Below are 20,587 nucleotides of genomic sequence, written 5' to 3' on the forward strand. Positions count from 1 at the left end.
AACAAGAAAAAATGGACACAACTAGACAGGGCAACTGACACAGAACACAGCTGACGCTACAAGGGACAAGGAGCACAGCTATCAACAAGCCTTTCTAAAGAGAAAGGGGCTGAAAGCCTGATTCCCCCAAGGAGCTGAACTTGGTCCTGGGGGTGTGGAGGAGCGTAATGCCATCACTGTATACAGTATTAACATTAACCCTACTAGAGTCTGATACCAATAACACACTCATTCATAGAGACCCACACAGTTTTAAAAAAACATTGGGGAAATGTGAATCCTTGTGTGTATCAGTGAATCCAAAACACATACCCACTATACAGTAGAAACACTGCACAAACATGCTGAAGTAAAAATATACTACAGCATCATATGCAATAGGCCTACTTAATTGTGTTCATAACACACAACACACTGAATCACATCACACATCACTGTTTCTAACAGTAACATACAGACACAGTCATCAAGTAAACTTGGCCAAATACTGTATGGAATCACATAGAAAATGTACAGTGACTAAAATGGCATCATATCCTGACTACCTTTTGCATGTCACCCGCCTGAGCTGACCAAATCCTGTGTCACAGTTCTGTTTGATCTTTTCTATGAAATTGGGCATTCATGTTAAGGGGAAATCGAATCAGCTGTCCAATTGTCTCCTCATGAAGGAGTGTCAAAAGCCCTTAAGCTCTACCCCTCTCTTCCATCTCTCTCCCTCTCTCTGTCTGTCCTCTCCCACCATCATTCCACTTACTGTACACAAGGGCCCTTTTTGTGTGGAGGATCATCAGACTCACATGGTTTAGAGCGAGGGTTCGGCAGGACAGTGTTCAGAGGAGGACAGAACAGAGGAGTGCCTTGAACACTAAAACTACACAACCCTGTTTGTGGTCTAGGTAGGAACAGGAACTATGGAAAACAGCAAGACAGAAGGTAAATTCTGGTTCTATAATCAAGATGGTGATGGTTTTGTGTTTTTATGATTTGTTGGTAGTCACATGGTTTATAGAGATGCTACAGTAAAGAAAAATGATTGTATTGTTGATGTGGAATATCTTTGGGGTGCTGTGCGTAACAGATTGTTTTATGTGTTTGAACTGGTTACATGGACAAATACGCTTTTTATGAAACCTGTTGTTGATGGACAGTTATTGGAAAAATATTGAAACAAAGTTGGCATGCTTGAATTTCTCATTCAATGTTCTTCGGCATTACATGACTATCTGACAATCCAATGTCTTAAGAACTGGTTAAGTGGCAAAACTCTGACGCACGACAAAACCATTGGAAGACTTCAAATTTGGTCCAAATTAGTTGTCTTGAATTATCTTTTACATTGTTATTTTTTTCAGGAAATGTGTATTCCTGTTCAGAATATGTAACTCCAGCACAAGCTCAAATGCATAATGTATGATAAGCAGACATTTAAAATGACCTTTAAATGCTGCTCGCTGATTGGACATTTGGCATTTGAACAGAAACAGATTGAGTTCAGTAGGGTATTTCCACTATGGTACAACTGTTTGATGACACAAGCCTTGTCTACCTTAACATTACATGTAGAATTTCAGAGTTTGGGTAACACGTAAGGATTAAGCACTCTTAAATCTAAATCATTTTTCCAAGTAACAAATGAATGGCATGATCCTTAGCATTTGGTAGAAGGGTGATGCATTATAAATTAGACTAAATATATCAGCAATCCATATTTAGTCTGCCTGCCAGTGGCTTAATGCTTGTGTCCTTAATCCTCTTACATTATTTACTGTGCATAGGGTGCAAAATGAGACATTGTGTTGGACATCCCACATGACTATATGATTTGTCTTTATCATAGTCTATTTTGTTCTGTATCTCCAAATAATGGTTTGTGTATAATTGGGAGCTGTGTCTGAGTAACTGAGGATTTTCTCCATAGTGATGTGTGAGTGACAGGGAGCTACAGTAAATCCATATTGATGTGTGGTTAACTGATGGCCTTGACTTCTAGAACAAAACCAGGAAATGGAGGAGGCCAACCTAGAGATTTTTCAGGTAAACAGCTCTATAGTCAGTCCCTTTGCAAGAGACACAATGCCAGAGAAATGGGAATAGCCTCGGCTACGGCCTGTCTCTAATCTTATTATATGTAAATGCATGTCAATGGACTGGTATACAGTATGTTCTAACAAAATGCTACAGATATGTAAAATATCGTAACAGTACTGGACAGCTGTAAGGTACAATATAATACACAGACGTTGTTGCACTGCTGTAAGGTACTGTTTGTGTTGCGTGTGTACTGCATTGTTATGCACTCTAAAGGAGTGAGCAGAGGCAGGGTATTGCACAGTAACACAGAGATAACATCTGTACATCTGTAAAGAAGGGCAGCTGCCCTAATGAATCTGCAGCCTGATGGCTTTCACATGACCGTATCCACAGAGTAGAGGAGTGAAGAGAAGATGACTGGGGCTGGCAGCAGCCTGAACCCCTGTCTGTTCACATGAGCTGATTCACTTATCTCTGCAGACTAAATTCAATAACCCAACATCCTAAGAACGGCAGCTACACCAAAGGAGAGAAAAAAGGGAATCACTGCTGGCATATAACAGAAGGGGAAAAAGAGAAATTGGGACACCCCAAACGACAACAACAATGAAAAAGATAACGAGGATAATGTGACTCAGTGGAGAGCGTTGTAGGAAACAAACCCTGTGGCAAAATGAGCTGTGACCTAGCTGACCGCTGATACACTCTTAGAAAAAGGCTTTTTGGGCTGTCCCCATACGAGAACCCTCTAGAGCATTGGGCCAATAACCGAAAGATCGCTAGTTCCAATCCCCAAGCCGACATGGTAAAAAAAACTGTCCATGTGCCCTTGAGCAAGGCACTTAACCCTATGTGCTCCAGGGACGCTGTTGATCATTTCAGATCCTGGCCGTGACTCCACTCTCCGAGGGTGTCTCAGGGAAAAAAATATTTCAGATTCACGCATGCGTATTAATACACACTTGTACATGTGTAAAGTAGGACAAATATAAGCACCCACAAAATTATTACTACTATGGTTAAAACAGCTAAGTCATTTATTCACCCACACATATGGAACCAATGTAGCATTTCACAGTTATGTTCTGGACATTTTGGAGCCTTTAGCAATGTCACAAACAATCATATCACTGTAGTAACGGTTGTTACATCCTGACTGCTAACCTCTGACCTGGTGCTCCAGCTGCAGTCCTTGGTGGCAGAGCTGCGTACGTTGCTCCAGGGGGTGTTACAGGACATGGCTGCGCTGCAGCAGAGGGACAGCAGTCTGGAAGAGAGGGCTCAGGCACACCAGAGAGACCTGGATGACAGGATCATGGGAATCAGGAACTCCCTCAACACGTTTAAGGTACCGTACTCCCCACATGACTTAACGGATCCTCACTGATATCTGAAACCAAAAAAATTGCCTGTTTGTCATTCTGCTCATACCATACAAGTGGACTACAGTAAAACCAGTAACAGTTTCTAGCAATTCAAGCAGGATGCTTAACACACAAAAAAAGTGTTGCAGTATGTAGTTATCTGGTACATGGTACATGTGAATGTACATTGTGAATGTAGCTAGATATCATAGTGATGTGATTGTGCTATACACAGTGGCCAATTTATTAGATACACCCATTTACTACCGGGTCAGACCCCCTTTGTCTCCAGAACAACCTGAATTATTTGGGGCATGGAAACATTGCTCAATTGGTATCAAGGGACCTAACGTGTGCCAGGAAAACATTCCCCACACCATTACACCACCGCACCAGCCTATACTGTTGACACCAGGCAGGCTGGGGCAATGGACTCATGCTGCTTATGCCAAATCCTGAATCTGCCATCAGCATGACGCAACAGGAACCAGGATTTGTCGGACCAGGCAATGTTTTTCCACTCTTCAATTATCCCATGTTGTTTATCACGTGCCCACTGGAGCCACTTCTTCTTGTTTTTAGCTGATGGGAGTGGAACCCGGTGTTGTCATCTGTTGAAATAGCACATCCGTGACAATGATCGATGAGTTGTGCATTTCAAGATGCTGTACTGCGCATTACTTGCATGATTCTTGCCATTCCCCTTTGACCTCTCTTATCAATGAGCTGTTTTCGGTCACAGGACTGCATCTGACTGGATGTTTTTTGTTTGTCGCACCAATCTTGGTAACCCTAGATACTGTCGTGCGTGAAAAGCCCAGGAGGCCGGCCATTTCTGAGATACTGAAACCGGCGCGCCTGGCACCGACAATCATACCACGTGAAAAAGTCGAGAGTTCCCTCGTTTTGCCCATTCTAACATTCAATTGAACAGTGACTAAATTCCTTGATGCCTGTCTGCCTGCTTTATATAGCAAGCCAAAGCCATGTCTGTAGGAGCGAAACCATTTTCGTGAACCTACCTAATAAACTGGCCACTGAATGTATGTCCTGGTTGTGTTTAGGAGGACCTGAGCAGTGCTCTAACCCAGATCAAAGAGGTTAGCAGCAGACAGAAAGAGCTACAGGATGGCCTGGAGTTCCTCCGATCAGAGACCGGCAGAGAGATCCGGCCCGTTCAACAGAGGTATGTGACACACATGTAGCATGCACAAACATTCACGCACATACTTTCTTCACCTGAAATTAACTCACCATTCCCCTTGATTTTGTCAGAAAAAGCTCCAAAGGGGACTGCCATGGGGAGGGCCATGAGTGTCTCTCCAACCAGACAGAGCTCAACGTCATCCAGCATTACTTTGCCAGCCTGCCCAGCATCTCTCCACACAGGACCATAGCCTCGACACAGAGTGAGTTATACCTCTGAGGGACAGACAGAATCCATAGCAGATCCTGTATGTGTGTCATCGATGTACTGACTAGCTGGTCCTTACCCATTGGGCAAAGACGTCAATTCAACGTTTATTCCACGTTGGCTCAACGTCATTTCATTGAAATGACGTGGAAAACATTGCTTCAACCACTGTGTGCCCAGTGGGTTAGGGTTAGCCATTGAACATACTTGCTTTAGCTGAATCAAATACCTGTGTATCTCCCTGTGTATGTACTGTGTGTGGTGCAGCCTCTAACTCAGAGCAGGAGGCAGCCGGTGGCCTGCCCCAGAGGGGTCAGTCTAAGTCTCCAGTGTGGACAGAATCGAAAGAGAGCCGGAACGACACGGATGCACAGAGTGCCTCAGAAAACAGTGAGGCACATCACCACTGACATTACACACAGTGACTTATTCCCTTGTTACATTACAGAGCCCTACATTAAATGTTTTTGTAGTCAATAGACTTATTCCCATTTCATAGGTCACAGCTGTGTAAAAAGCACACTTGTTTTTATTAACCTTCATTTCCAGTGGTGGCCTGAGAACAACAATTGAAACAATGTGAGCAACACATTCAGGAATGATCACTACAAAATAACAGTTACAACATTTCAAATAACTTATATTACATTCAAAAAGGGTAGTAGAAACGAATATATACAATCAATCAAACAATATATATATACATATATATATGCCCCACAGTTCACTTTAAAACTAGATGTTTTGGTCCCAAAAGGGGAATATATATTATCAGAGCCCCAAATTCCCCTTTTGGGACCAAAAAAATCTAGTTTTAAAGTGAACTGTGGGGCATAGTAACTGAAAGCAGACTTCCCTAAAGCAGAGGAGATCAGTGGAACCTCTAGTACCAACCAGTCTTGAGAGTGAGTATCTTACATACTTACTCAATTTCCAGTTTAGAAGTAAGGTGAGGTAGTATGGGAGTTTATGGAGAAGTGCTTTATATATGAATCATAGCCGATGTTGGGCCCTTCTGCTAGTCAGAGACACCCAGCCAACAGAACTACAGTATATACAGTTGAAGTCAGAAGTTCACATACACCTTAGCCAAATACATTTAAACTCAGTTTTTCACAATTCCTGACATTTAATCATAGTAAAAATTCCCTGCTTTAGTCAGTTAGGATCACCACTTTATTTTAAGAATGTTAAATGTCAGAATAATAGTAGAGAATGATTTATTTCCGCTTTTATTTATTTCATCACATTCCCAGTGGGGCAGAAGTTTACATACACTCAATTAGTATTTGGTAGGATTGCCTTTAAATTGTTTAACTTGGGTCAAATGTTTCAGGTAGCCTTCCACAAGCTTCCCACAATAAGTTGGGTGAATTTTGGCCCATTCCTCCTGACAGAGCTGGTGTAACTGAGTCTGGTTTGTAGGCCTCCTTGCTCGCACATGCTTTTTCAGTTCTGCCCACAACATTTCTATGGGATTGAGATCAGGGCTTTGTGATGGCCACTCCAATATCTTGACTTTGTTGTCCTTAAGCCATTTTGCCACAACTTTGGAAGAATGCTTGGGGTCATTGTCCATTTGGAAGACCCATTTGCGACCAAGCTTTAACTTCCTGACTGATGTCTTGAGATGTTGCTTCAATATATCCACATAATTTTCCTCCCTCATGATGCCATCTATTTTGTGAAGTGCACCAGTCCCTCCTGCTGCAAAGCACCCCCAAAACATGATGAAACCACCACCATGCTTAACAATTGGGATGCTGTTCTTCGGGCTTGCAAGCCTCCCCCTTTTTCCTCCAAACATAACGATGGTCATTATGGCCAAACAGTTATATTTTTGTTTCATCAGACCAGAGGACATTTCTCCAAAATGTACGATCTTTGTCCCCATGTGCAGGTGCAAACCGTAGTCTGGCATTTTTATGGCGGTTTTGGAGCAACGGCTTCTTCCTTGCTGAGCGGCCTTTCAGGTTATGTCGATATAGGACTTGTTTTACTTTGGATATAGATACTTTTGTTCCTGTTTCCTCCAGCATCTTCACAAGGTCCTTTGCTGTTGTTCTGGGATTGATTTGCACTTTTCGCACCAAAGTACGTTCATCTCTAGGAGACAGAACGCATCTCCTTCCTGAGCGGTATGATGGCTGCGTGGTCCCATGGTGTTTATACTTGTGTACTATTGTTTGTACAGATGAACACGGAACCTTCAGGCATTTGGAAATTGCTCCCAAGGATGAATCAGACTTGTGGAAGTCTACAATTCATTTTCTGAGGTCTTGGCTGATTTCTTTTGATTTTCCCATGATGTCAAGCAAAGAGGCACTGAGTTTGAAGGTTGGCCTTGAAATACATCCACAGTTACACCTCCAATTGACTCAAATGATGTCAATTAGCCTATCAGAAGCTTCTAAAGCCATTACATAATTTTCTGGAATATTCCAAGCTGTTTAAAGGCACAGTCAACTTAGTGTATGTAAACTTCTGACCCACTGGAATTGTGATCAAATCAAGTCAAAGTTTATTTGTCACGTGCGCCGAATACAACAGGTGTAGATCTTACAGTGAAATGCTTACTTACAGGTTCTAACCAACAGTACAAAAAAATGTATTAGGTGAACAATAGGTAAGTAAAGAAATAAAAACAACAGTAAAAAGACAGTGAAAAATAACAGTAGCAAGGCTAAATACAGACACTGGTTAGTCGGACTGATTGAGGTAGTATGTAAATGTAGATATGGTTAAAGTGACTATGCACATATGATGAACAGAGAGTAGCAGTAGCGTAAAAGAGGGGTTGGTGGGTGGTGGGTGGCGGGTGGCGGGACATAATGCAGATAGCCCGGTTAGCCAATGTGTGGGAGCACTGGTTGGTCAGGCCAATTGAGGTAGTATGTACATGAATGTATAATTAAAGTGACTATGCATATATGATAAACAGAGAGTAGCAGCAGCGTAAAAGAGGGGTTGGGGGGGGACACAATGCAAATAGTAATTTGATTAGCTGTTCAGGAGTCTTATGGCTTGGGGGTAAAAACTGTTGAGAAGCCTTTTTGTCCTAGACTTGGCACTCCGGTACCGCTTGCCATGCGGTAGTAGAGAGAGGCTGAGCAATTGCTGTACCAGGCAGTGATGCAACCATACCTCTCGATATTGCAGCTGTCAAACATTTTGAGGATCTCAGGACCCATGCCAAATCTTTTTAGTTTCTTGAGGGGGAATAGGCTTTGTCGTGCCCTCTTCACGACTGTCTTGGTGTGTTTGGACCATTCTAGTTTGTTGGTGATGTGGACACCAAGGAACTTGAAGCTCTCAACCTGCTCCAATACAGCCCCGTCGATGAGAATGGGGGCGTGCTCGGTCCTCCTTTTCCTGTAGTCCACAATCATCTCCTTAGTCTTGGTTACGTTGAGGGATAGGTTGATATTCTGGCACCACCCTGCCAGGTCTTTGACCTCCTCCCTGTAGGCTGTCTTGTTGTTGTCGGTTGTGTCATCTGCAAACTCAATGATGGTGTTGGAGTCGTGCCTGGCCATGCAGTCGTGGGTCAACAGGGAGTGCAGGAGGGGACTGAGCACACACCCCTGGGGGGCTCCAGTGTTGAGAATCAGTGTGGCAGATGTGTTGCTACCTACCCTCACCACCTGGGGGCGGCCTGTCAGGAAGTCCAGGATCTAGTTGCAGAGGGAGGTGTTTAGTCCCAGAATCCTTAGTTTAGTGATGAGCTTTGAGGGTACTATGGTATTGAACGCTGAGCTATAGTCAATGAATAGCATTCTCACATAGGTGTTCCTTTTGTCCAGGTGGGAAAGGGCAGTGTGGAGTGTAATAGAGATTGCATCATCTGTGGATCTGCTTAGGCGCTATGCAAATTGGAATGGGTCAAGGGCTTCTGGGATAATGGTGTTGATGTGAGCCATTACCAGCCTTTCAAAGCACTTCATGGCTATGGACATGAGTGCTACGCGTCTGTAGTCATTTAGGCAGGTTGCCTTTGTTTTCTTGGGCACAGGGACTATGGTGGAAGAGGATTACAGTGAATACACTGATACAGTGAATTAAAAGTGACATAATCTGTCTGTTAACAATTGTTGGAAAACTGACTTGTGTCATGCACAAAGTAGATGTCCTAACCGACTTTCCAAAACTATAGATTGTTAACAAGAAATTTGTGGAGTGGTTGAAAAACATGTTTTAAATGACTCCAACCTAAGTGTATGTAAACTGACTTCAACTGAAAGTCAGTGTGTTGCTTCTTTTGCACGTTGTGTGTGTGTGTGTGTGTGTGTGTGTGTGTGTGTGTGTGTGTGTGTGTGTGTGTGTGTGTGTGTGTGTGTGTGTGTGTGTGTGTGTGTGTGTGTGTGTGCGTGTGTGTGCGTGTGTGTGCGTGTGTGTGCGTGTGTGTGTGTGTGTGTCAGGTAAGAGGCAGATGGCTGCACTGGAGCTGTTGGAGTCAGAGAGGGTGTATGTGTCGTACCTGTCTCTCCTGTTGAAAGCCAACATCACCTTCAACAGCACAGAGGACCTCCACACCAAAGACAAACGGTACTGTACCACTGACGGTTATTATTTACACATTTATGTGAGATGTACAGTGCCTTGCAAAAGTATTCATCCCCCTTGGCGTTTTTCCTATTTTGTTTTATTACAACTTGTAATTTAAATTGATTTTTATTTGGATTTCATGTAATGGACATACACAAAATAATCCAAATTGATAAAGTGAAATTTAAAAAATAACCAAAAAATTATCCAAAATAAAAAAACGGAAAAGTGGTGCGTGCATATGTATTCGCCCCCTTTCCTGTGAAGCCCCTAAATAAGATCTGGTGCAAGCAATTACCTTCAGAAGTCACATAATTAGCTAAATAAAGTCCACCTGTGTGCAATCTAAGTGTCACATGATCTCAGTATATATACACCTGTTCTGAAAGGCCCCAGGGTCTGCAACACCACTAAGCAAGGGGCACCCCCAAGCAAGCGGTACTATGAAGTCCAAGGAGCTCTCCAAACAGGTCAGGGACAAAGTTGTGGTGTCACGGTCGTCATAATGAGGAGACCAAGGCGCAGTGTGATAAGCATACATAACTCTTTTAATGAAAAGAACGAACACTGAACAAACTATACAAAACGAACCATGAAGCTATATGACTAGTGCAAACAGGCAACTAAACATAGAATAACAACCCACAAACTATCCAAGGAATATGGCTACCTAAATATGGTCCCCAATCAGAGACAATGATAAACAGCTGCCTCTGATTGAGAACCAATCTAGGCAACCATAGACATAAAAACACCTAGAATGGTGAACCCCATAAACATACAAAAACCCCTAGACAATACAAAAACTACACAAACCACCCTTGTCACACCCTGACCCAACCAAATAATAAAGAAAACAAAGATAACTAAGGTCAGGGCGTGTCATGTGGAGAAGTACAGGTCAGGGTTGAGTTATAAAAAAATATCAGAAACTTTGAACATCCCACAGAGCACCATTAAATCCATGATTAAAAAATGGAAAGAATATGGCACAAAAACAAACCTGCCAAAACTCATGGACCAGGCAAGGAGGGCATTAATCAGAGAGGCAACAAAGAGACCAAAGATAACCCTGAAGGAGCTACAAAGCTCCACAGTGGAGATTGGAGTATCTGTCCATAGGACCACTTTAAGCCGTACACTCCACAGATCGGGGCGTTACGGAAGAGAGGCCAGAAAAAAATAAGCGAACACGTTTGGTGTTTTCCAAAAGGCATGTGGGAGACTCCCAAAACACATGGAAGAAGGTACTCTGGTCAGATGAGACTGAAATGTAGATTTTTGGCCATCAAGGAAAACGCTATGTCTGGCACAAACCCACCACCTCTCATCACCCCAAGACACCTCCCCACAGTGAAGCCTGGTGGTGGCAGCATCATGCTGTGGTGATGTTTTTCATCGGCAGGGACTGGGAAACTGGTCAGAATTGAAGGAATACTGGTTGGGCGCTAAATACAGGGAAATTCTTGAGGGATACCTGTTACAGTCTTCCAGAGATTTGAGACTGGGACAGAGGTTCACCTTCCAGCAGGACAATGACCCTAAGCATACTGCTAAAGCAACACTTGAGTGGTTTAAGGGGAAACATTTAAATGTCTTGGAATGGCCTAGTCAAAACCCAGACCTCAAACCAACTGAGAATCTGTAGTATGACTTAAAGATTGCTGTACACCAGTGGAACCCATTCAACTTGAAGGAGCTGGAGCAGTTTGCCTTGAAGAATGGGCAAAAATTCCAGTGGCTAGATGTGCCAATCTTATAGAGACATGCCCCAAGAGACTTGCAGCTGTAATTGCTGCAAAAGTTGGCTCTACAAAGTATTGACTTTTGGGGGGTGAAATTATGCACGCTCAAGTTTTCAGTTTTTTTTTGTCTTAATTCTTGTTTGTTTCACAATAAAAAATATTTTGCATTTTCAAAGTGGTAGGCATGTTGTGTAAATCAAATGATAAACCCCCAATAATCAATTTTCCAGGTTGTAAGGCAACAACAACAAAAAAATGCCAAGGGGGTTGAATACTTTCACAAGCCACTGTAGTAGCCACACTGTGGCTGAACGGTTTTGTTATAGTTCACAGCAACAGAGCCAATGGACCACTATTACATAAATATAGGCTTTGTAGGAACCAATTCAATTAGGTTTGTACATTTGTCGCACTGGGCCAGTGCTTTAAGGTTCAGGGTTAGGGTTTAATAGTGCACTATGACTCGTTGAAGCAAATTACATTTTTAACTGTTGTTCTCAACATTGACCTTGGTAGAACCCTTAGGTTCAGGTTCATAAACAACGAATGATAAATTACTGCTGCAAAATATAAAATACTGCTGTGAAACATGCTATTACTGTCAGCATGCTATGACTGTTACTTACAGTGCAATTACTATTACTAGCCTACTCCCATTATTATAATAACAACTTTCACTGGTCCATTTACCTCAGTATTCTGTCTGCTAACACCACCATGTTTAAATGCATCTTCCAATTCCATCATTTCAATTCTGTCGTCTCCTTTGTCTCTTTCTGTAGTTAAATGCATCTGTTTCCCTCTCTCTTTCATCCATCCAGCCTTCATATCTTTTCACATTTCTCCAGTTCTGTTTGAGCTTTAATCAACCACTCTTCTGAACCTCTCTCTCCTCACAGTGTAATGTGGTGATGTGTTTTGTATCCTTCTCCTTTGTCTCTCTCCAGGCCATTCCCCAGTTCTCTACGTTTCCTCATCCAGCAACACCTGGAGCTGCTTCACACCCTGCAGGAGAGGGTGCTCAAGCGCCAGTGGCAGGGCATCATGGGAGATGTATTCATGAGGCTCACCAGCAAAGAGGTATTCCTTTTTTCACAGCCAACAATGACCCATGAAGTCATGGAAAGGAGTCTTCAAGGGTTTAACCCGGACCAGGTAAACTGACCCAGAGAAACTCAGGGCTCTACTCTAGTGATTGTGCCACAGTCTGGCTGCAACCTACATTACCCCTCACATACAGTATCCAGTCTATTAGGTGCTTATTGTATTAGGACCAATGTGATTTGGGTGGGACTGATTGGGTGGGTGGGACTGATTGAACGAGGGAAATTAATTGATTGGTGGCGTTAGCAGTTAGGGCCCCCAGAGGAGACTGTCCAGGGGAAAGGCTGTGACTCAGACCTGGCGCTAGGATAAAGTGACTAAGGGGGGCAGTTGAATTCGGTGATGCGGCACAATTTTGGGGGGTTCTTGCATTGGAATTATATTGAATTCTGCTTATGTCACACCAAACATAAAGTGCCAAGACTCTAAACATTCAAATGCCAAGACTCTGAGACTATTGATTGAGTGCTTGAGTGGCAGGTTTGGCGTTTAATCTGTAGCCTATCACCCCTGCACTGTATCAGCACAATGGACAGCGCCTTACACACTAAAGTATGTTTCAAACTCATTCCACGGAGGGCCGAGCATCTGCGGGTTTTCGCTCCTCTCTTGCACTTGGTTTATGAATTAAGGTCACTAATTAGTAAGGAACGCCCCTCAACGGTTGTCTAGTTTTAAATTGAAAGGAAACACTAAACACTTGCAGACACTTGGCCCTCCGAGGAATGAGTTTGACACCACTGCACTCAAGCATGTACATATTGGTGATGAACACAGGCTACAAGATAGATAAGGTAATTCACCTATTACAAACAGCCTATGTGAATGCAGCTGTACACACTGCTGTCTTACCAAAATAATGCAAACTAAATGCTGAAAGTACTGGCCTAGTCATTTATGCATAAAAACTAAAATACTGAATAGCAGTTTGCCTTAGAATACGGACAACTGCGAATGCAAACCGAATAAAACAGCGGTGCCAAGTAGTAGCGGTGCCAAAATATCAGATCAAAAAGGCATGACAATCTATATTTAGGCTAGTTACATTAACAGTAAACAAACACAGTATAACAAAAGGTGAATGGAGATCCAAATAACCAAAACATAGTCTACAGTCAAATACAGTGAGATGCAGCCTGGCTTGACAAACAAATAAGCCTACAGGCCCGCTTCCAACATGGAAAACCATGTCGCTCATGAGTACAGCAACACATTGTTATATGGCACAATACACTTCTGTAATTCAAATTTGACCCAAGTAATCAATTAAGCAATGCTGGCCTACCTTAAACATGTTTCCAATACATACAGTTCCATTTACAACCATGAAAACCAATCGGCTACCAAGAAATCCATAATAGAATGTATCTGAATCTATGATGAAACATACCGATATGTAGCTATACCCAGGGGCATCATTCAGCAGTAACCAAGTATTCCAGCCCTCTCAAGGGTGGCAGGTAGCCTAGCGGTCAAGATTGTTGTGCCAGTAACCAAAAGGTCACTGGTTGGAATCCCTGAGCTGGCAGGGTGGAGAAATCTGCAGTTCTGCTACATGTTTCTAGGTTTTGTAGTGAGGTAGATAAGCGTTTCCAATGACATCATCATCAACCAATAAGTAGGCAATTGCTAGGCAATAATTGGTTAAAATCACACAATGCACACCAATGATGTCAAAACACAGAAACACACAGTTTTCACATATATTGATGTTGGGGTCATGCTGGAGATGATGAATATGAAGTTGAAATATAAAAAATGTCCCTTTAACCCCCAACAACAACTGCTACCCTGGCGGCCGATGACAATTAAGGCAGCCCCCGCACCTCTCTGATTCAGAGGGGTTGGGTTAAATATGGAAGACACATTTAGGTTGAATGCATTCAGCTGTGCAACTGACTAGTATCCCCTCTCATCACTGCTGAGCTTGGCGGCTGCCTTGGTGGTTTGATGCTGCTGCTCATTGCTGTCTTTCTCCTTCTTTGTTTGTGTACTTTGGCAAAGCCAATTTCTGATATCCATCGTGGCAGATTAGCTGGTTTGGCTAAAAACACTAATGCTTTTTACAGCTAACTAGCTAAGAAGCTATCTAAACTCTGTTGTGGTGGGGCGTGAGGCAGAGATAAGTGAAGCAGCTTTACCACGCCCTTATAAATCGAAATCAAACGTTACACATTTTTCACTTAGCCTACCGCAGATGAGAAGTGTTTTTTCCCGCTTTTCATGGGAACCCAAAGGAGTCATACCTAACCACCCCAGTGGCTTTCCATAGCCCCCCCTACACACATTCTGTCCATTGTGCTGAAACAGTGCAGCGGAGATACAGATGTTGTGCCTACCTTCGTTTAATAATTTGTACTTTTTTGCAATTTTAATGTAGGGACATTAAACTAAAACTGGGGAGTCACAAGTTTCAACTAACGGGTCTAAGCCCCATTTTTTCCCATCGTGGAACCGTGCCCGCTGTGACACAGTGCATCTCCTCACCAATTACACCATCACATGTTGAGTCCTTAAAATTCATCACAAGATCACATCTGACACTCAGGAGAGACATGGGGATTGGGGAGAGAGGATAGATTTAGTCTCTGTCTATGTTCCATTTAGTCTCTGTCTATGTTCTCTGTCTGTCTACACTCTGGTCTAGACTATGACTCTATCTACTGAGTTTCAATGACTAACTGACTGACTGTCTGTCTGTCTACACTTTTAAAGAGATATACCCCAAGAGAATTGCAGCTGTAATTGCTGCAAAAGTTGGCTCTACAAAGTATTGACTAGGGGGGTGAATAATACTCAAGTTTTCAGTTTTTTTTGTCTTATTTCTTGTTTGTTTCACAAGAAAAAATATTTTGTATCTTCAAAATGGTAGGCATGTTGTGTAAATCCAATGATACAACCCCCCCCCCCCAAAAAAAATCAATTTTAATTCCAGGTTGTAAGGCAACAAAATAGGAAAAATGCCAAGGGGGTGAATACTTTCGCAAGACACTGTATTGAGTTTCAATTGCTGACTGACTGACTGACTGTGTCTGTCTGTCTGTCTACACTCTATGACCCTATCTACTGAGTTTCAGTGACTGACTGACTGTGTCTGTCTGTCTGTCTACACTCTATGACCCTATCTTCTGAGTTTCAGTGACTGACTGACTGGCTGACTGGCTGAATGTCTGCCTGTGTTTCTAATTCTCCATCTTGTCTGTCTTCAACAGAGTGATTTCCTGGACTTCTATGTGTCGTATCTGAAGGAGCTGCCTGAATGTCTGTCTGTGGTCAACATGTTGACCACCACCACACTAAAAGCAGCCGGCCTGTTTGAGGTAAACAAAGAATGCTGAACAACCAGGCAGTATTGACCGCAATCATGGCCATGGGAAGATGTTTTGAGTTGGGGGTGTTTTAGCTTGGGTTACTCCGCTCATACAGGAGTAATATAGGGCTAGTATTTTTATTTTTATTTATTTCATATGCAGCACCCTCAGTACGACCCTATATCCACAATCACTGCATAGAGCTACCCACAGAGAACAACTCACAGTAGTGCAGTCATCCAGAAAGAAAGGGTTATTTCAGGAAATCCTGTTACGAATGATCGTTTAATAAATCTCTGACATTTCGATGAACAAAGAGCACATGATGAGCATACCTGAGTGAAGTTTATTATGACTTAGTTTTTTTTAATGACATCTTATCCCCAGTCTTTATTACTCTGTAAACTTTTCCGACAATTGATTTCACATGACTTCTGTGTGGACCAACTGACGGTCTCTTCTCTGATTGACTGTCTGATGTTCCAGGGTGACATCAACGGGGACGAGACGACACGCCCCTCTCTCCACACTCTGCTTCTCCAGCCAGTGCAAAGGATCCCTGTGTACCTTCAGCTGCTGCAGGTCAGGCTCCATGACACTCACATCTGATACATACAGTACACCACCAACACACCATAGGTATTTAGAAAAGAGAGTCGTCACCATCATAGTATGTTATCTCTAATCAGAGTACACTGTATAAACTGTACTGTATAAACTGCTCAGGTTAGTGCCAGGTTCACATCCCAGCTAGCACATTTGATTGGTTGGAAGTTGTGGGAATGTATGTTTTTTTCATATTGGTTGTGGAACAAAGCTACATGTTTCCTGAGAACAGAAGTAAACATTTGGCTGTTCTGGTAATGTACATTTTTAGGTTGCAGGGAGGTTCTGAGAATGTTTCACTCCGGTTCCCTGTTTCACTTAGGTTTTATTGCCACTCTGATAATGGACATTATAGATTATCTGAAGGTAATTAAATAACTTAAAACTTTCCCTGAATGTATCAATAAGACTTTTAATAACACTGCTAGCTTATTTTGGGTTCATTTTTTTTGAACGCCAAGCACAGATACAATAGGATACATGGAAATGAATTTGCCTAGGCATTAATCATGCAAACAGTTATTTTGTTATTGTGACCAGTGATGGAAAAACTATCCAATTGTCATACTTGAGTAAAAATAAAGATACCTGAACAAAAAATGACTCAAGTAAAAGTGAAAGTCACCCAGTAAAATACTACTTGAGTAAAAGTCTAAAGTATTTGGTTTTACATGTTCTTAAGTATTAAAAGTTAATGTAATTGCTAAAATATACTTAAGTATAGATTTGTTTACGGATAGCACAGGACTATTCCAACACTCAGGCATAATTTACAAACAAAGCATTTGTATTTAGTGAGTCTGCCAGATCATAGGCAGTATGGATGACCATGGATGTTCTCTTGATAAGTGCATGAATTGGACCATTTTCCTGTCTCGCTAAGCATTCAAAATGTAACGAGTACTTTTGGGTGTCAGGGAAAATGTATGGAGTTAAAGTACATCGTTTTCTTTTGGAATATAGTGAAGTAAAAGTAGTCAAAAATATAAATAGTAAAATACAGATTCCTCACAAAACTACTTAAGTAGTACTTTAAAGTAGTTTTACACCACTGATTGTGACACTGATTGTGGCATCAGAAAGATTCAAACCTATGATCTTCTGTTCTCTATCCCTTCTGTTCTCTATCCCTAGTCCACTGAGCCACCAGGGTGAAGTTAGATGTTTTTTTCCACATACATAGCTGTTCATTTTAGTCTGTTCAACCAACCAGGAAACAAGCACTCATTAAGATCAAGTTTCACCAACACACATGAACACACCTAACAAGATAGAGGATCGAGAGAGTTTTCCTGACCCTGAGAATGGAATGTAAATGTTTTTAAATCAAATCATGAATTTTTTCTGAACGTTACTAAAGTTTTCTTCATGTTCTTATACCAAAATGTATATGTTTCTAAATAACATTCTTAGAACGCTTTCTGAACATTAAACATTTTCTTGTGGTTTTTCTGGAACATTTTCTTCATGTTCTGAGAATGGAATTGAGTAAATTGATGTCAATAAGTAGAATGTAACTTTTTTGAACTGTCCCAGAATATGACCAAGAACTGACATAAAAGAGAACCATACATTCACTTAAGTTACATTTATTTTTTATTTTTTTAGAACATTCCCAGAATCTAGTAAAAATATGACATTAAATAGAACCTAATGGGAACTTGTGTGGAATGTTCTGTGGAAGTACTGAAATTCCTACAGAAGAACATTCTTTCATTTGCGGAACTATTTGAGAACATTACCGATATCAAACCAGTTGGAGTACATTCCTAGAACATGACCAGAAATTACATTAAATGTAACCATGTTTGAACTTTTAGGAAACATTGTGTTAAAGTAATTAAATACCAAGAAAGAAAAAAAAATCCTTAAAAATGTGCTGAGAATATTCAAAAGCCAAGCAACTATCCTGCACTATTTACAGAAAGTTGTGGGAACGTTGTATGCAAAATAACCACACTGTCACGAAGCTTTAAGAAACATATGTTTCTCAGAACGTTATGTGCTAGCTGGGATAAGTCAATAGCATCCCTGTGTGGCCTGTTTTGGTTTCAGACTCTGTTGAAGCAGACGGATGCAGAGCACCCTGACTACTACCTGCTGCTGGTTTGTATCCAGCAGGTCAGAGCCTTCACCACCCAGTACGCCCACCTACTGCAGCACAACAAAGAGCTGCTCCTGCACAACCGCAAAGAGCTCAAGAGGTCAGCTTCTGATCCAGGCTCAGATTTGGTGTTTTGGTAAGATTGTGCAGATGGGGACAGGATTCAGATGGACTGCTCTGAGGACAATGAACTGTGATGATATACCTTACAGACATTCTCCTGTGAATATGACCAAATAAAGAAGAATTCTTTGTGAGGCTAATGCCACGTTCACGTGCTACTCGGAACTAGGAAACTCTGAAATGTCCAACTTGCTAACTGGTTGAACGCGGCACATGTATAACTACATACAGTTAGCAAGTCGAAAATGTCAGTTTCCTAGTTCCAACTATCCTGTGAACGAAGCACAAATATAGTTCCAACCTTGTTCTTGTTGCAGGTCAACTATGAAGCAGTTCTTCAAAAATGTGGACTGTGGTAACGTTATGCAAGCCAATGAGATGGGCTCCCCTTACCCCACCAGCAACGCAATACTGTGAGTTATGTTCTGACTACACTCAGCCATTAATATTAGCAGTCAGTCATTAATGCATTGATTAACTAACTCTCTGTCCCGCTGACAGCCTCTCCCTCTCCCCTCACAGAGAGCATGGAAACCAGGTGAAACGCAGCAAGCAGAGGCACCTGGAGCAGATCCAGTCTAGACGCTTCCTGGACTGGGAGAGCGAGGCCCACCACTCCGACTCCCCCATCCCATTTTTCTCCCCTGACACCAACCCTCGCCTCAAACCCCCAGGCCTGCAGAGTATCCCTGAGATGGGGTCATCAGAGCAGCTGCCCGGCAAACGGCTGACCCCGGGCTCAGCCCTGTCCGATGCTCAAGGTGAGTTCCTTCGCCCTGGGGACCCTCCAGGCTTGGAGGGGCTGTATGAGGATGCGGACTCGTCCCTCCACAACGTGTCCCTGTTCGACCACTACTCCAGTGCTTCGTCCGACTCTAGTATCGACATCGCCTTTGTGCGTTGCCCTAAGAGCCATCAGGCTGTTGGCGAGGTCTACAACAGAGGGGGCAGCCGGGGGAGCAGGTACAAGCAGCTGCCTGGCCGGGGTTGCGTGTCGCCGGACGAGGCCCAAATGATGCAAGCTCACCACCACCGCCCCCTGCAGGCCGCTCAGTGTAAGAGCAAATCCCTGAACGGGTTGCAGCTGGACAGCACTGTGAGTGGGGACAGTGGCCACGGACATCTGTCTGACCACCTGAGGGACCATGGGGCCCACCAACATGCCAAGCTAGAGAGACAGTCCAGTAATAAATATCACCCACGCAGCAGCAAGGGCCAGAGCAGCAGCAACAGCCCCATCAGCCCCCCGCAGCACAAAGCAGAGCCAGAAAGACAGATAGCAGCCACTGACAAGGAGCTGCATAACAACAACCACAACAAGGTGGGCATCAGGGAGTGGCTGGATGGAGCCCACAGTTAATAAGCAGTGGGGTTGAGTTTATGAGAAGCCCTAAGACTGTTGTTCATTTTTAGATGGAAAAGGGGTGGGTCAGCCATAGAAATAAATGTGAGTGCTATGCACTGCTGGGAGGTGTGTGTGTCAATTTGGGGCCTATTTGTGACTAGTATGTACTATGTGTGTGATATTGTTATAGACCTCTGGGTGTCTGTATAACAAATATTACTCCTTTATGTAGGACTCTGGGAGCCCACCCTGGGGGGAGGAGCCAAGATGGAAGGCTGAGGCGAATTACCACACCCCCTTCAGTGAGAGGAGCCGGAAACAGGAGAAGGGAGGCTTCCGTAGCTCCTTCAAGAAGCTCTTCAAGAAAAAGTAAGATACACTGTATCTGCTGACCAAAATGTCACTTATCAGCAGCACTTTACACCACGGTTCATTTGAAGTTGAATAAACAATGTTTGTCAGATACATGATGGAATGACTCAAGTAATGCTGTATGGGGTATCACGTTTTTTTGGACTATTAACGTTGCAGTAACCTCATATATACTGTGTCCTCTAGGTCGGGGGGAGGAGAGAAAGACAAGACAGACAGCCAGAACTCTAGTGATCACGAGGCAGGCAAGACCCCAAGAGTCGCCCACCTAGGCATCGAACGTGGGACTGCCGTGTGAAAAGTGTGACTAGAGCTTCACCAGCAGAGAAACACATTTCTCTGAGAAAGGCTTCAAATAGGTGCCAGTGAAATTCTAGGGGTATATAGACAGTGTACAAAGCATTAGGAACACCTGCTCTTTCCATGACAGACTGAGCAGGTGAACGCTATGATCCCTTATTGATGTCACTTGTTAAATCCACTTCAGTGTAGATGAAAGGGAGGAGACAGGTTAAATAAG

The 20,587-nt window shown here is 42.8% G+C and overlaps 1 protein-coding gene across 1 annotated transcript; it reads left to right on the forward strand.

Moving 5' to 3' along the window:
* The first annotated feature begins 743 nt into the window (after positions 1-743).
* On the forward strand, positions 744-20,543 carry LOC110503062 (rho guanine nucleotide exchange factor 33). The gene is made up of 15 exons (XM_021581423.2): positions 744-936; positions 1,994-2,037; positions 3,218-3,382; positions 4,463-4,584; positions 4,674-4,807; positions 5,080-5,202; positions 9,231-9,357; positions 12,050-12,182; positions 15,419-15,526; positions 16,004-16,099; positions 18,179-18,327; positions 18,668-18,763; positions 18,873-19,671; positions 19,928-20,064; positions 20,254-20,543. Exons 1-15 carry the CDS (start codon positions 915-917, stop codon positions 20,363-20,365), a joined length of 2,367 nt encoding a protein of 788 aa, XP_021437098.2. The 5' UTR covers positions 744-914; the 3' UTR covers positions 20,366-20,543.
* Positions 20,544-20,587: the final 44 nt, after the last annotated feature.

Source organism: Oncorhynchus mykiss, chromosome 23 (assembly GCF_013265735.2).
Source record: "Oncorhynchus mykiss isolate Arlee chromosome 23, USDA_OmykA_1.1, whole genome shotgun sequence".
Classification (NCBI taxonomy): Eukaryota; Metazoa; Chordata; class Actinopteri; order Salmoniformes; family Salmonidae; genus Oncorhynchus; species Oncorhynchus mykiss.